This window comes from Myotis brandtii, unplaced genomic scaffold (assembly GCF_000412655.1).
Source record: "Myotis brandtii unplaced genomic scaffold, ASM41265v1 scaffold419, whole genome shotgun sequence".
NCBI classification, from domain to species: Eukaryota; Metazoa; Chordata; class Mammalia; order Chiroptera; family Vespertilionidae; genus Myotis; species Myotis brandtii.
This window is the reverse complement of record NW_005366075.1, coordinates 92,754-104,374: the sequence shown is the minus strand read 5'-3', so window position 1 is coordinate 104,374 and position 11,621 is coordinate 92,754. Positions and strand designations below refer to the sequence as shown.

At 50.2% G+C, this 11,621-nt stretch overlaps 2 protein-coding genes across 2 annotated transcripts in view; both read left to right on the top strand.

Annotated features, from left to right (window-relative positions):
- FBP1 (fructose-1,6-bisphosphatase 1) overlaps positions 1 to 480 on the top strand; it is a 34,046-nt gene extending 33,566 nt beyond the window's left edge. The window contains exon 7 of the mRNA XM_005873736.1: positions 166 to 480. Coding sequence (XP_005873798.1) covers positions 166 to 357 — 192 coding nt within the window. The 3' untranslated portion in view covers positions 358 to 480. The remainder of the gene's footprint in view (positions 1 to 165) is intronic.
- A 3,058-nt stretch (positions 481 to 3,538) lies between these two features.
- The window catches only part of LOC102259613 (fructose-1,6-bisphosphatase 1), a 22,371-nt gene continuing 14,288 nt past the window's right edge, over positions 3,539 to 11,621 (top strand). The window contains exons 1-3 of the mRNA XM_005873761.2: positions 3,539 to 3,616; positions 4,113 to 4,253; positions 7,142 to 7,279. Coding sequence (XP_005873823.2) covers positions 3,539 to 3,616; positions 4,113 to 4,253; positions 7,142 to 7,279 — 357 coding nt within the window. The remainder of the gene's footprint in view (positions 3,617 to 4,112; positions 4,254 to 7,141; positions 7,280 to 11,621) is intronic.

Genomic DNA, 11,621 nt, shown 5'->3' with positions numbered 1-11,621 from the left:
GGCGGGGAGTGGGAGGGGGCTTTTACAACCTCATAGAAGGAAAAGGAGAGTCTCAGTTACCTTGGAAACGTCCACCAGCCCTGCGCTATTTTGCTGTGGAATAAATCCTCTTTCTGTGAAATACCTTCTGGTGTGAAGACGCTGCTCTGGACTCTTGTTTTCCAGTTGAGACTACTGTACGAATGTAACCCAATGGCCTATGTCATCGAGAAGGCGGGAGGATTGGCTACCACTGGGAAGGAAGCTATACTGGACATCGTTCCCACTGACATCCACCAGAGGGCGCCAGTCATCTTGGGGTCCCCGGAAGACGTGACTGAGTTCTTGGAGATATATAAGAAGCATGCTGCCAAATGAAGAGCTGACCTTGCCTGCCCCCCGTCCCCGCGCCCCGCCCAAAAAATTGCCTTTTATCTGGACTTTTATCTGACACGGCGCTACCCCATTCTGACTGCATTATACATTCCTAGGCAGCAGAAATAGAAAGCACAGATATCTTCACCATCAAGTGCTGTGTAATGCCTAGTGCTGCCTAACCAAAATGCTATCTATATAACGCTACTGATGATCAAGATATATTTTGAATAGATAGAGGAGAAATAAACCTATTTTTCCTTTTTCTAAAAAGTCTTCATTGCTTTGTGTTAAATAATGGTAAAAGTCATAGTGACAGTCAATGCATATAACATTAGGTAACTCATTTAATCTTCACAGCAACCTAATTAATTAGGTGCTATGAATAACTCATTTCACCGTGACATCATATGGAGGACAGAGAGGTGACATAATCTGCCCCAGGTCTCCAGCCAACGAGCCACAGAGTTCAGATGAACCTAGGCAGTCTGGCCACTAAACTCAGAGTCAGCCTATTGCTTCTCCTAACGTATTGTCTGTGCAGGTCTGGATGTGCAGACCTAACCTGAGCAAGGCTGTTTATACTTCTACTAGAGGCCTAGTGCACAAAATGTGTGCACAGGGAAGGGGGTGTCCCTCAGCCTGGCCTGCACCCTCTTCAATCTGGGACCCCTCGGGGGATGTCCGACTGCCAATTTAGGCCCATACCTATGGGATTGGGCCTAAACCGGCAGTCAGATATCCCTCTCGAAATCCAGGACCACTGGCTCCTAACCACTCACCTGCCTGCCTGCCTAATGCCCCCAACTACCCTCCTCTACTGGCCTGGTTGCCCCCAACTGCCCTCCCTGCCAGCCTGATCTCACCCCCAACTGCCCTCCCCTGCCAGCCTGTTTGCCCCCAACTGCCCTTCCCTGCCGGCCTGATCACCCCTAACTGCTCTCCCCTGCTAGCCTGATCTCACCCCTAACTGCCTCTACCTCGACCCCCCACCACCATGGCTTTGTCCAGAAGGAAGTCAGACATCCGAAAGATGGCTGGTCGACCCGGTCTAATTAGCATATTACCCTTTTATTAGTATAGATTGTCTGTGCAGGTCTGGATGTGCAGACCTAACCTGAGCAAGGCTATTTATACCTCCTGGGGCCTGGAGAGGTGATAAGTTTGTGATGGTGCCCATCCACAACCTCTTGGCCTCCCATACATGCACATAATTATCTAAGTCACAAATGAAGGTTTATATTATTACTCGTGGTGACTTTTAAAGGTCTAATTACCATAAGGAAGAAGACTCATCATTAAACGCACAATTTATGGAAATAATAACATTGTTGCAAGCAAGTGAATTTCTTATTAGACTCTTTGTATAAACATTTACTCCCTTAGCTGACCCTGGTTCTTTCTGGATTAGAATTGCCAAGATCATGGCAAATTATACTAGGTTTTAAGAATCATTGGTGGTTTTTGTTGAGTTCTAGTTTTTTTTATTTTTAAATATGTTTCAATTACAGTTTACATTTAATATTTTTTTGTATTCATTTCAGGTGTACAGCAACTTTACAAAGTTAAGTTCTTGATGTTATAAAAATTATTTATTTTTACTTGTGAACTTGAAAAAGTTTTTTTGTGTGTAAATCCTGATCCTTTTTTGTTGTTAATCCTCACACAAGAATATTTTTTCCATTGATATTTTTTTGAGAGAGGGAGGAGGAAGAGAGAAAGAGAAACATCAATGTCAAAAGACACATCAATTGGTTGCCTCCCACACACACCTGACTGGGGCCTGGGATCAAAGCTGAAAAAAACATCAATGTGAGAGAGATACATTGATTGGTTGACACACACACACACACACACACACACACACACACACACTCAACCAGGGCCTGGGATTAAAGCTGAAACCCAGGTACATGCCCTTGACCAGGAATCGAACCCATGACCCTTCAGTACGCAGGCTGATGCTCTAACCACAAGCAACACTGGCCAGGGTCCTGCTCCGTTTTCTTTAAATACACCTCATCAATTCCACGATTTTCCAACAAAAAAACTTAGTTTGATCTTAAGCATTGGACCTGCTTTTATGCACTGACTAGACCCAACGCCAGTATTTCCTCCCTCCCACTGAGGCTGGTCTTGCAGAAAAGTCCTCTGACTCACAAAGCACCTTTTGGTTTTTAATCAACTTGTCAGTTCTTACACCTTCTGGTTCTCAAAGCACCGAGGGAGATGTGTCGGTCTGGGAGCTGGATGGAAATGATACGCCCCCACTTCAGTGCCATTGTTTTCAGTGGAATGAGTGTATGGTCTTTCTCCACTGCTAGTGGGAGTGGGGGTCCTGGGGTACCGCTGGAATAAGCATTCCAGGGGCCCCCATGGGAGGATGAGATGTGGTGGAAAGCTTTATTTTTGTGCAACCAACCAACCAACCACCTCAACGAAAACCTTTTATTAAATTTGAGGGCCCAGCCAGTGTGGCTTAGTGGTTAAGCTTTGACCAATGAACCACAGGAGGTCACGGTTAGATTCTGGTCAGGGCACATGCCTGGGTTTCCAGCTCGATCCCAGGAGGGGGCGTGCAGGAGGCAGTGATCAATGATTCTCTCCCATCATTGATGTTTCTATCTCTCTCTCCCTGTCCCTTCCTCTCTGAAATAAAACAAAAAAACAAAAAACAAAACAAAAAAACCCACCAGTTGTGGCGATGAAGGGAAAAATGGAAAGAAATGGTTTTAGCAGTTCTTCCTTGTACATTAGTAGTTCTTACCCTCAGCCGCTGGCATCTCTGGCTGGGAAAGGAATAAATAAAATTGGCAGAAATTGCCCATTTTCATTTCTGTTTAAATTCAGGTAGAGCCTGTTCAAGCTGAAAGATTTGTTGGGGCTGCTTTGAGGAACGAAGAAGCCAATCAAATGCTGATGAGACGGTAGTCATCGGTCAGCAATCCGTTCGTCAGGAGCCGCCTCCTTCGGGTGTTTCATTCCTCAATATTAGGCAAACTGTGGGTCACATGACCCAGGGGGCTGTGTTCTTAGTGAAAAAAAGAAAAGATGAGGGTGCACGTCATGTTCTAAGTGTAAGATTGTTTCGTTTCATTCCTGTACTCATGTGCGCATGTGAGTGTGTGTTGATGCTGGTTTGTGATGGAGCCAGTGTTTCCTACCGTGGGTCATGGTCAACACAATGGGAGCATCTGCCCTGGTCTTCGCTGGCTCTGGAGGGTTTTCTAAGTCCCCATATTTCCGAGAATCTCCTTGGTGTGTGAGTGATGTGGGCCACATTGCTCCCTGGGGGATGGGCGGCAACTGGCAGGAACTCGTGGAATTGATGTCCTCACCAGACTCGCGGCCCTGCAGCCCAGTCTTAATTTGTTTAAAGAACGATGGAGTAGGCAGGTGAAAGACATCGATGCCCATAACAAGATTAAATTAGCGGGAGCTGGCAAGAAGGCATGCTCTGTTCTGAAAGTGAAAATAGAGAAATGAGGGAATATCAAATTAGTAAAATCGGAGGAGGGCGGTAATTGGAAAGAAGGTCCCAGCTGCAGGAAATCAGGGGCCTGTGGGAAGGCTGCTGTGGGAATATAATCAGGACATCACTGTTCGTGAAGGAGGGTCCCTCTAAGAAAATGCCCTATTTCATCAAGAAAGCATCTTGATAATGCATCTTGCTAATGGTTGAACTGAAAAAAAAAAAGAACAACAAAAAGAACCGCAAAACAGAACAAAAATGTGTTTTGTTTTCTTTCTTGTCCTAGAACTCTACCGACGAGCCTTCTGAGAAGGATGCCCTGCAGCCAGGCCGGAACCTGGTGGCGGCTGGCTATGCCCTCTATGGCAGTGCCACCATGCTGGTGCTGGCCATGGCCTGTGGGGTCAACTGCTTCATGCTGGACCCGGTGAGAGAGCCTGGGGGCAGGGGGTGGGGGGTTAGGTGCCTGGCCGATGGCTGTGTCAGATACGTGTGTTGGGCATGGACTGGGGTACATAGAGGGGGGGAGATGACGTCTGGAGGGACAGAGGTGGGTGGGGGCGAAGTGGAAGACCACATGTATGTCAGGAGATTATTGAGGTGAGGATTAATGTCTGTCCAGAACATGAAAGAGGGCCTTTGTTCCAAGATGAAATCTTCGGAACAGACGTTATTCAACTGACTCCAAGGCCCATCTAGGCCGGGCAAGCCATGTGAATGAGTAGAGCGTGCTGCCAAGCCAGGCCAGGGGGTGGTGGGACTGTGGTGAACTGGACAGGTGTCGATGTTCAGGAAACACTATGCTGTGTGTTTTTAATGTGATGGTTCTGGATTTGTAAAACACCGTGCTAGCCAACTAAATGCATTCATGGACCAGATGGGGCCTGTGGATGGCCTGTTTACCCCCCACTGTATTCATCACTAATGTCCTCAGTGAACGGTAGCCCACCTGAACGCATATGCTGTGCACTGGCAGACACACCTTTGGTAACCTCCGCAGTTCTGACAAGGCTCTGATGAACTCAAGGGCGTGAAAGTAAAGAAGGAAATGGAGATCAGTCGTTGGCCCACCTTATGGAGAACAGCTACCTTATGGAGAGAAGCCCAGGGTGCATGAACAATACTCATTGGCAGTTTTCATTTGTGGATAAGTCCTACGTATCTATTCATTGGGGTTATTTACCTATTGATTCAGCAGTCGCCAACCTTTCGGACCTCACGGACCACCAGTGGCCCGCGGACCACCAGTTGGCGACCGCTGATTTAGATGACAGTGTCAACAGAGCAGATGAATGAGGGAAAGAAATCTTTTCAAATATCTGGTGCCACGAAATCCACCACTGAATACACACCCCATAGGACAGTCTTTACTAGGTTGGCATGTTCATTGTGTGTTTGGCCCCGTGCCCCAAGGGTTTATAAACACCTTTTACTTTTAGAAATGTCCTTGGGTGACATTAATGACGCATGTTGTTTATTTGGTGCTTTTTGCTGACAAACCGAACACAAGGACGAGCAGCTGGCTGGGTCCTGGGAGCGACCGGCTGCTCCTGGAGAGGCTGGGGTTGGTTTGCGGCAGGGCCGGTAAACCAGGGTGCGGGCGCCTTTGCCCCCTGCACTCTTGCACAACTGCACTTTGCCTCCTTGGAAGTGCCGGCGTTTAATAAATAAACAGGGGTGGGGGACAGCACTCGAGTAAGTCTCCAGCGAGGTGACCTGAGGGAAAACAGTGGCAGAACCAGAGCACAGTTCACTGGGAGCCGGGGCTGGGGCACAGCTTCTGAAATCACCGGTGTCTCAGCTCCCAGACACGTCCTGCCTCCTCATGGCCTCCCGGGCTGCCTGTTGCCTTTGCTGATGGATGCATCGAAAAAGTAAATCTCTTCTTGTTTCCAGATCGCAGGCGGTGTCTCTGGGAGTCAGTGTCTGTGTATTTGATGGTCCTTTGCCCTCCTCACACCCACTGGCCGCTCGGTGTTTGGAAGGACTGCCTGTCCCCTGCGGGCTGCCTCCCGGATCCGGGATCTGGCCAGCCCTCTGCTGGCGGACGCCTGTGGGCTGAGCCTCGGATCGTTTAGCCTTTCCTTTTCCTTTTGGCTTGCTGCACGCGCAGGCTGAGGGTTTCTGCTGAGAAGCTATGTTTGCATTTTCAGCTCGCCAGGCATTTAACGTTCAAAAAGCTTTTCCGTCTCTTGTCACGAGTGCAGGAGGCCTCCCTCCACACCTGCGCTGCGGGCGGTGTCTGCAAAGCATGGCTGTGTGAGCTGCGTGGCGCCTGCCATGCAACGGCTTCATTTTCCAGACTTTTTAACCTTTTTTTGTAAAGATATTTATTTATTTACTTAGTCTTCTGACCATAAAAATATTTCTACATATTTGTGGTCAGAATAGTTGGAAATATCAAAAAGCATAAAAGAAAATAGAACCACTCCCAGTGACAGCTTCCAGTGACCACTGTTAATACTCGCCTCTTTTCTCTCCTCTCCCTCACCCTTCCCTTCCCTCCTCCCTCTCTCTCTAGTCCCACGTGCTCCATACTGGCAGGAACCAGTCTTCACTGTGGGAATAAATGGCGGGAGAGATGTGTTGATGGGGCCTCCCTTCTTCTAACTCTTGCCTCCAGGGAGCAACCCCCTCCCCAGATGAGCAGCACCCTGATCACCTTCTCAGTGACACGCAGGAGCCCCAAGCAAGCCTCAGTCTATTAGCCACAGGAGTTAATTGACACTTTCCCTCCCAACTGCAAAGTCTTTAGCAGAACCTAAGCTCTAAAGGCATCAGCTTAGCCCTGGGGCTTGGCGGGCGGGCGTTCTGACAGACCCTGAGAGTCAGTGAGCAAAGGCCGCTGACGTTACCTGTGCTGTGAGTCAAAACTCAGGCTCTGCTCTTTTCTAGAGCAACACACGGAAGGGAAACACCATCCAGGTGGGGACGGGAAGCTGAGAGCAGCCCTGAGCCCCTGGGCGAGCTGGTGTAGCCCAGCTGTCTGTCCCTTCTGAGGCCCGCCTCCTGTCTGCACCGACCTTTACTTAAATTAAATGTTTTCCAGAAGGCATGCACATCTCAGGGCGTGGGTGTCCCAGGGCCACGCGCTCCCTGTGCTGGTGATCGTCCCACAATGCAATGTCATGTCAGTGATCCCTCAAGAAGGAAAACCTGTGAAACAAAAGCCAAGCTCCTTGTGCTGGTGCATGGGTGTGACCGCAGGCCCTGCGCCCCCTCCCCCAGCTGAGCCAGCCTGCTGCATCCTCACACAGGCAGGGGGAGGGGGGGAGGGGGGCTCATCACCTCTCCCCCTTGCCTCCTGTTTCACAGGCCATTGGAGAGTTCATTTTGGTGGACAAGGATGTGAAGATCAAAAAGAAAGGGAACATCTACAGCCTCAATGAGGGCTACGCCAAGGACTTCGACCCTGCGGTCACCGAGTATGTGCAGAGGAAGAAGTTCCCCCCGGTAAGTGAGGGCGGGGAGCCCCTGAGCCGGGCAGAAATGTGCTGGTTCCTGACTTACCTGGAGGAGAACGGGGGCAGGGACAAGAGCAGCTTGGCTCCCACTGCGCACTGACCCCATGATTAAGTTCCCACCCAGGTCCCGGGGCCTGGGACCCCTGCCCTGGGAGGTCACAATCGGAACGTCTGTTTTAGCCTTTGCCGCTTTCTCTTGGCAGAATAAAATCAGGGTAATCGGGCCCGCTGGCTGCATGAGCTCATGGCAGTAAAGCATGTTTCACTTCTGGGGTCCCTGATCCCAGATGGTACAGAACGTGGCTCTTGCACCCAGGACCTGCCCCGCGGCGTCTGACGGGTCTGTCAGTCATCTCAGGTTCCAGGGTGCCCTTCTCGGTGTCTCTCAGTTACTAATTCCTGAGCATGAAGAGAGAAACAGCTGGTGGCAGAGCTGGTTCCATGTGGGGATGTCCAATTTTGTCACACTCTTGTCCCATGCCATTGATGCCTGCTGGGTCCTGAAGAGGAAGCCGAAAGGTCGTCAGCATGGCATTCGGGGCCCTCAGAACTGGCCCGGGCTCTCTCTCCAGCTCCGTCATCTCTCCTTCCACCTCGCCTTGGATTCCTCTCATGGCCCCTCCCCAGCCCCCGCCCCGTGGACAGCACTTGCTTCTCTGTTAGCTTGTGTACGTCCCTTCCCGCAAGATGAAAACCCCGCCCTTGCCCAGCGCCTTAGCTTGGCAAAATCCTTCCTAACCTGCAGGGTTCTGCTGAGTGGCACCATTTATGTGATGCCTGCCCCAACCCCATAGCTAAAATCAACAGCAGCTTCCATGGGGTTTCTGAGGGTAATTGGACCTGCTGTACAATGGAGGAGAGGCGGTCTCCACTGCTCCACTTTCTGCTCCTTGGGAACAGGATTTTCATCCCATTTCCTAAACAAGTACCTTGTAGGTGCTCACTAAACGATTGTCGAGCCTCCTTCGGGTGTTTCATTCCTCAATATTAGGCAAACTGTGGGTCACATGACCCAGGGGGCTGTGTTCTTAGTGAAAAAAAGAAAAGATGAGGGTGCACGTCATGTTCTAAGTGTAAGATTGTTTCGTTTCATTCCTGTACTCATGTGCGCATGTGAGTGTGTGTTGATGCTGGTTTGTGATGGAGCCAGTGTTTCCTACCGTGGGTCATGGTCAACACAATGGGAGCATCTGCCCTGGTCTTCGCTGGCTCTGGAGGGTTTTCTAAGTCCCCATATTTCCGAGAATCTCCTTGGTGTGTGAGTGATGTGGGCCACATTGCTCCCTGGGGGATGGGCGGCAACTGGCAGGAACTCGTGGAATTGATGTCCTCACCAGACTCGCGGCCCTGCAGCCCAGTCTTAATTTGTTTAAAGAACGATGGAGTAGGCAGGTGAAAGACATCGATGCCCATAACAAGATTAGATTAGCGGGAGCTGGCAAGAAGGCATGTTCTGTTCTGAAAGTGAAAATAGAGAAATGAGGGAATATCAAATTAGTAAAATCGGAGGAGGGCGGTAATTGGAAAGAAGGTCCCAGCTGCAGGAAATCAGGGGCCTGTGGGAAGGCTGCTGTGGGAATATAATGAGGACATCACTGTTCGTGAAGGAGGGTCCCTCTAAGAAAATGCCCTATTTCATCAAGAAAGCATCTTGATAATGCATCTTGCTAATGGTTGAACTGAAAAAAAAAAAAGAACAACAAAAAGAACCGCAAAACAGAACAAAAATGTGTTTTGTTTTCTTTCTTGTCCTAGAACTCTACCGACGAGCCTTCTGAGAAGGACGCCCTGCAGCCGGGCCGGAACCTGGTGGCGGCTGGCTATGCCCTCTATGGCAGTGCCACCATGCTGGTGCTGGCCATGGCCTGTGGGGTCAACTGCTTCATGCTGGACCCGGTGAGAGAGCCTGGGGGCAGGGGGTGGGGGGTTAGGTGCCTGGCCGATGGCTGTGTCAGATACGTGTGTTGGGCATGGACTGGGGTACATAGAGGGGGGAGATGACGTCTGGAGGGACAGAGGTGGGTGGGGGCGAAGTGGAAGACCACATGTATGTCAGGAGATTATTGAGGTGAGGATTAATGTCTGTCCAGAACATGAAAGAGGGCCTTTGTTCCAAGATGAAATCTTCGGAACAGACATTATTCAACTGACTCCAAGGCCCATCTAGGCCGGGCAAGCCATGTGAATGAGTAGAGCGTGCTGCCAAGCCAGGCCGGGGGGTGGTGGGACTGTGGTGAACTGGACAGGTGTCGATGTTCAGGAAACACTATGCTGTGTGTTTTTAATGTGATGGTTCTGGATTTGTAAAACACCGTGCTAGCCAACTAAATGCATTCATGGACCAGATGGGGCCTGTGGATGGCCTGTTTACCCCCCACTGTATTCATCACTAATGTCCTCAGTGAACGGCAGCCCACCTGAACGCATATGCTGTGCACTGGCAGACACACCTTTGGTAACCTCCGCCGTTCTGACAAGGCTCTGATGAACTCAAGGGCGTGAAAGTAAAGAAGGAAATGGAGATCAGTCGTTGGCCCACCTTATGGAGAACAGCTACCTTATGGAGAGAAGCCCAGGGTGCATGAACAATACTCATTGGCAGTTTTCATTTGTGGATAAGTCCTACGTATCTATTCATTGGGGTTATTTACCTATTGATTCAGCAGTCGCCAACCTTTCGGACCTCACGGACCACCAGTGGCCCGCGGACCACCAGTTGGCGACCGCTGATTTAGATGACAGTGTCAACAGAGCAGATGAATGAGGGAAAGAAATCTTTTCAAATATCTGGTGCCACGAAATCCACCACTGAATACACACCCCATAGGACAGTCTTTACTAGGTTGGCATGTTCATTGTGTGTTTGGCCCCGTGCCCCAAGGGTTTATAAACACCTTTTACTTTTAGAAATGTCCTTGGGTGACATTAATGACGCATGTTGTTTATTTGGTGCTTTTTGCTGACAAACCGAACACAAGGACGAGCAGCTGGCTGGGGTCCTGGGAGCGACGGGCTGCTCCTGGAGAGGCTGGGGTTGGTTTGCGGCAGGGCCGGTAAACCAGGGTGCGGGCGCCTTTGCCCCCTGCACTCTTGCACAACTGCACTTTGCCTCCTTGGAAGTGCCGGCGTTTAATAAATAAACAGGGGTGGGGGACAGCACTCGAGTAAGTCTCCAGCGAGGTGACCTGAGGGAAAACAGTGGCAGAACCAGAGCACAGTTCACTGGGAGCCGGGGCTGGGGCACAGCTTCTGAAATCACCGGTGTCTCAGCTCCCAGACACGTCCTGCCTCCTCATGGCCTCCCGGGCTGCCTGTTGCCTTTGCTGATGGATGCATCGAAAAAGTAAATCTCTTCTTGTTTCCAGATCGCAGGCGGTGTCTCTGGGAGTCAGTGTCTGTGTATTTGATGGTCCTTTGCCCTCCTCACACCCACTGGCCGCTCGGTGTTTGGAAGGACTGCCTGTCCCCTGCGGGCTGCCTCCCGGATCCGCGATCTGGCCAGCCCTCTGCTGGCGGACGCCTGTGGGCTGAGCCTCGGATCGTTTAGCCTTTCCTTTTCCTTTTGGCTTGCTGCACGCGCAGGCTGAGGGTTTCTGCTAAGAAGCTATGTTTGCATTTTCAGCTCGCCAGGCATTTAACGTTCAAAAAGCTTTTCCGTCTCTTGTCACGAGTGCAGGAGGCCTCCCTCCACACCTGCGCTGCGGGCGGTGTCTGCAAAGCATGGCTGTGTGAGCTGCGTGGCGCCTGCCATGCAACGGCTTCATTTTCCAGACTTTTTAACCTTTTTTTGTAAAGATATTTATTTATTTACTTAGTCTTCTGACCATAAAAATATTTCTACATATTTGTGGTCAGAATAGTTGGAAATATCAAAAAGCATAAAAGAAAATAGAACCACTCCCAGTGACAGCTTCCAGTGACCACTGTTAATACTCGCCTCTTTTCTCTCCTCTCCCTCACCCTTCCCTTCCCTCCTCCCTCTCTCTCTAGTCCCACGTGCTCCATACTGGCAGGAACCAGTCTTCACTGTGGGAATAAATGGCGGGAGAGATGTGTTGATGGGGCCTCCCTTCTTCTAACTCTTGCCTCCAGGGAGCAACCCCCTCCCCAGATGAGCAGCACCCTGATCACCTTCTCAGTGACACGCAGGAGCCCCAAGCAAGCCTCAGTCTAGAGCAGGGGTGGGCAAACTTTTTGACTCGAGGGCCACAATGGGTTCTTAAACTGGACCGGAGGGCCGGAACAGAAGCATGGATGGAGTGTTTGTGTGAACTAATATAAATTCAAAGTAAACATCATTACATAAAAGGGTACGGTCTTTTTTTTTTTTT